The 3463-nt window shown below is 34.4% G+C and overlaps 1 protein-coding gene across 1 annotated transcript; it reads left to right on the top strand.

Annotated features, from left to right (window-relative positions):
• Positions 1-955: 955 nt before the first annotated feature.
• LOC131028425 (coniferyl alcohol acyltransferase-like) lies at positions 956-2443 on the top strand. Its single transcript, XM_057958686.2, has 3 exons — positions 956-1410; positions 1494-1695; positions 1812-2443. Exons 1-3 carry the CDS (start codon positions 964-966, stop codon positions 2441-2443), a joined length of 1281 nt encoding a protein of 426 aa, XP_057814669.2. The 5' UTR covers positions 956-963.
• Positions 2444-3463: the final 1020 nt, after the last annotated feature.

Below are 3463 nucleotides of genomic sequence, written 5' to 3' on the forward strand. Positions count from 1 at the left end.
CTCTTTCCATATCTTGAAGAACAACAACATAAATAATATTTTTCATCAAAATAAATTGGAAATAAACAAATCAAATGCTAAACTTATCTATTTAAACAATGACAATCAGTATATTATAGAATTACACATCTCATTGTTTCATATATGACAACTCACTCAACCAACAAACTTCTATCATTAAACATATGTTTGTTTTTATAGAATCAAATTCACACAAAACAACAAGTGATAAGATAAAATCATGAATCTTAAATTAAATATGTAATTGTTTCTATAAAATAAAATTCCTACAAAACAAGAAGAATAAAATAAACTCTTAAATAAACAAAACTTTAACTTTATTAATAGATAGAAATATTTGATGCCACTAAACATACTTAAAATATATGAACCAATTTTTAATTTTTAATTTTTAATTTTTAACAAAATATAGTAATAAAAGATATTTCTATAGCGAAGGTGTGACGGTGAAAACACGTCGAACGTTTGATTTGGAAGACAAAATTTGAGGAAACCGTAGAATAAAGCGATTTTTGAGGCCGTTTAAATATGAAAAATCGATTTTTTCGGAAGCGTTCGACATCTAAAATGTCTGCATTTCATTGCTACAGTACGAAATAGTTGATTTGCGAAAGTTTAGCAAATGCAAAAACCCTTGATTAAGTGGAGAATACAATTTTAATATTATCATTAATTGTTTGACAATTGAATTAGAAGATGTTTAAATGTTGACCAAGGGTTAATTAGAATAAAATACCAAGATAGGACCAGCACAATTATTATCTTAATCTTTTCTATATTGTTTAGTTAATGGGAGGAATGGGGTAAAACTGCAGTAAAAGCATCGTTGAAATCATCATTGATGTAAATGCCGAGGAAATATGCAGTTGTAATCCTATAAATTAAGGAGCATCGTTGAACCTTGTAGAGATTGGTGTAAAAGCTTGTAGAGATTGTGTTAAGATGGCTTCAGTTAACTCCCTCATTTTCAAAGATTATGAGCTGAAGATTGTTAACACAGATGTTATAGTGCCTGCTCTTCCAATGCAGCAGCACATCCTTCCTCTGTCAAATCTAGATCTCACTATTCCTCCAGTTTCTGTGCATGTGTTTTTCTGTTATAAAAATCCCTTTCCTAGGACTTTTGGATCAGCACTATCTCATTTGAGAAATTCCCTCTCAAGGGTGCTGGCGTCCTATTATGTTTTTGCAGGAAGATTGGTTACAGATAGTATTAGCCTACCAAAGCTCCATTGCAATAGCAAGGGAGTTCTCATGACCCAAGCTTATGCTGCAGCTCCTCTTTCTACCCTTGATTTATACAACCCTGACGAGTCTGTTGAGGGGAAGCTTGTTCCTTTACTTTCAAAGCCCTCTGAAGAAGATTGCCTTCCTGTCTTTGCTGTGCAGGTAAATGACTCTTTAGAATACATACTTCTTTCGAATCGTATGGTTTTCTGAATAGCAATCTTAACTATATTTGGTATCTGCAGGTTACAGAGTTTAGCTGTGGAGGTATTGTTGTTGGCTGTACATTCGACCACAGAATTGCAGATGCATACTCTGCGAACATGTTGTTTACAAGTTGGGCAAAGATTTCTAGAAATGACTCGACTGTATCTCCGAATCCAACCTTTTCACGCTCCAAATTGTGCCCTAGAGATTCCCCCACATGCTGTGCTGAGTTGAAAATATGTATGTGAGGCATACTCCACAAGAATCAGACCAAAAAAATCTTCACCCGCCTTGTTTAGCAAGTAGAATATACCATCTAGATGTGAAGAAGATTATGGATCTTCAATTGAATGCAGACAAAGATGGTAAAAATTACACCAAATTAGAGGTATTCAGTGCTTACTTATGGAAGCTACTGATATGCACCCAGAAGGTCCAGGACACTTTGAATTGTAAAATCGGAATAGTTGTAGATGGCCGCCCACGCTTAAGGGCGATTGGGGTTTCTGCTAATTACTTTGGCAATGTTTTGATCTTGCCATTTGCTGAATCTAATGCTCATTATGTTAGAAACAAACCGCTTTGTTGGAGTGCAGGGTTAATTCATGATGCCATACAAAGTGCAGCAAATGAGGAGAACTTTCAAAGCTTAATTGATTTGGTGGAGACTACAAAGCCAACACCTGTGTTACCCAAGATTTATTGCAGAGGAGATGGAAAGGAGCCATCAGGACCTGCAGTTTTGGTGTCTTCTGGACTGAGGTTTCCTTTGTATGAGTTTGATTATGGATGGAGAAAGCCTACGTTTGGAAGCTACCATTTCCCTTGGGGCGGTGAAGCAGGGTATGTAATGCCAACTCATAGCCCTGCAGGAGACGGTAGCTGGATTGTATACATGCACCTTCCTCTCAAAAAGATATATGCGATCGAATCTGATCTCAATCGCGTTCTAGTTCCAATTCAACAAGATTTCTTAGCTTCGGCTTAGAAATATAATATGATCAGACGTGGGACAAGTGGTTATTTAGTTAAGCGTACCTACAAAATATTTGTAACCTTTTTATTTTTCTTTCTTTTATGCAATTCTATTGTAATCTGCTTTCTCCAATAGTGAAAAAAAATGTTTGAGATAATTACTAAGATTTAAATGTGTTTGTATTTTGTAATGAATTTGAAAATTTGAATTTAACAGTAGTATTAATAATAAATTTACATATTCTAAGCTTAATATGTTGTTTAGTCTATGTGATTTAAGGCTAGTTCAAATTTAGGTATCTTCAAAATAAAGAACTCAATCTGCATGTACATCTTTATATAATATTGTTATTTTCTTAAATTTTAATTAAAAAAATGATCATGTTGAATCACCTCAATGAATTTAATACCCTCGTCAATCAAGCACTTTTGGTGGGTATGACTCTAGATGATGAAAACAAAGTTGTCTTGTTATTGAGTTCTCTTTCGAACAATTGGGAAGGAGTTGTGATGTCTATTAGCACTTTAGTCTCTGCCAAAAAGAAATTAAAATTTGATGATGTTCTTGCTACTCTTCTCAGCAAAGACATGATAAGAAAGAATCAAAAAATTTGTTCCTATGATGCCTTGATGGTTGTTCATAGGGGTAGGCCTCAAGATAGAGGCAGAAATAATAATAGAAGAAGCTCCAAATCTGCTAAAAGATCAATGTCTAGAGGTAGAAATAATGATTGATGGTTTTGTGGCAAAACTGGCCACATAAAGAAGAATTGTCAGTCTTATAAGAAGGCACAAGAAAAGGTAAGGAACAGTGAAGCCAATACAACTTTTTGACAAAGATGAAGGTGTATTAATTCTCTCCACAAGTGACACCACTTCAGATTTGTGCATGTTAGATTCCCATGCATCATATCATGTAACTGCATACACAAAGACATTCATAAACTACCAAGAAGGTCAGTTTAGAAGACTTCATTTGGGAGACAACAAAGCTTCTGAAATAATTGGAAAAGGTGATGTTTTTTTCCCGCTA

This window comes from Cryptomeria japonica, chromosome 7 (assembly GCF_030272615.1).
Source record: "Cryptomeria japonica chromosome 7, Sugi_1.0, whole genome shotgun sequence".
NCBI classification, from domain to species: domain Eukaryota; kingdom Viridiplantae; phylum Streptophyta; class Pinopsida; order Cupressales; family Cupressaceae; genus Cryptomeria; species Cryptomeria japonica.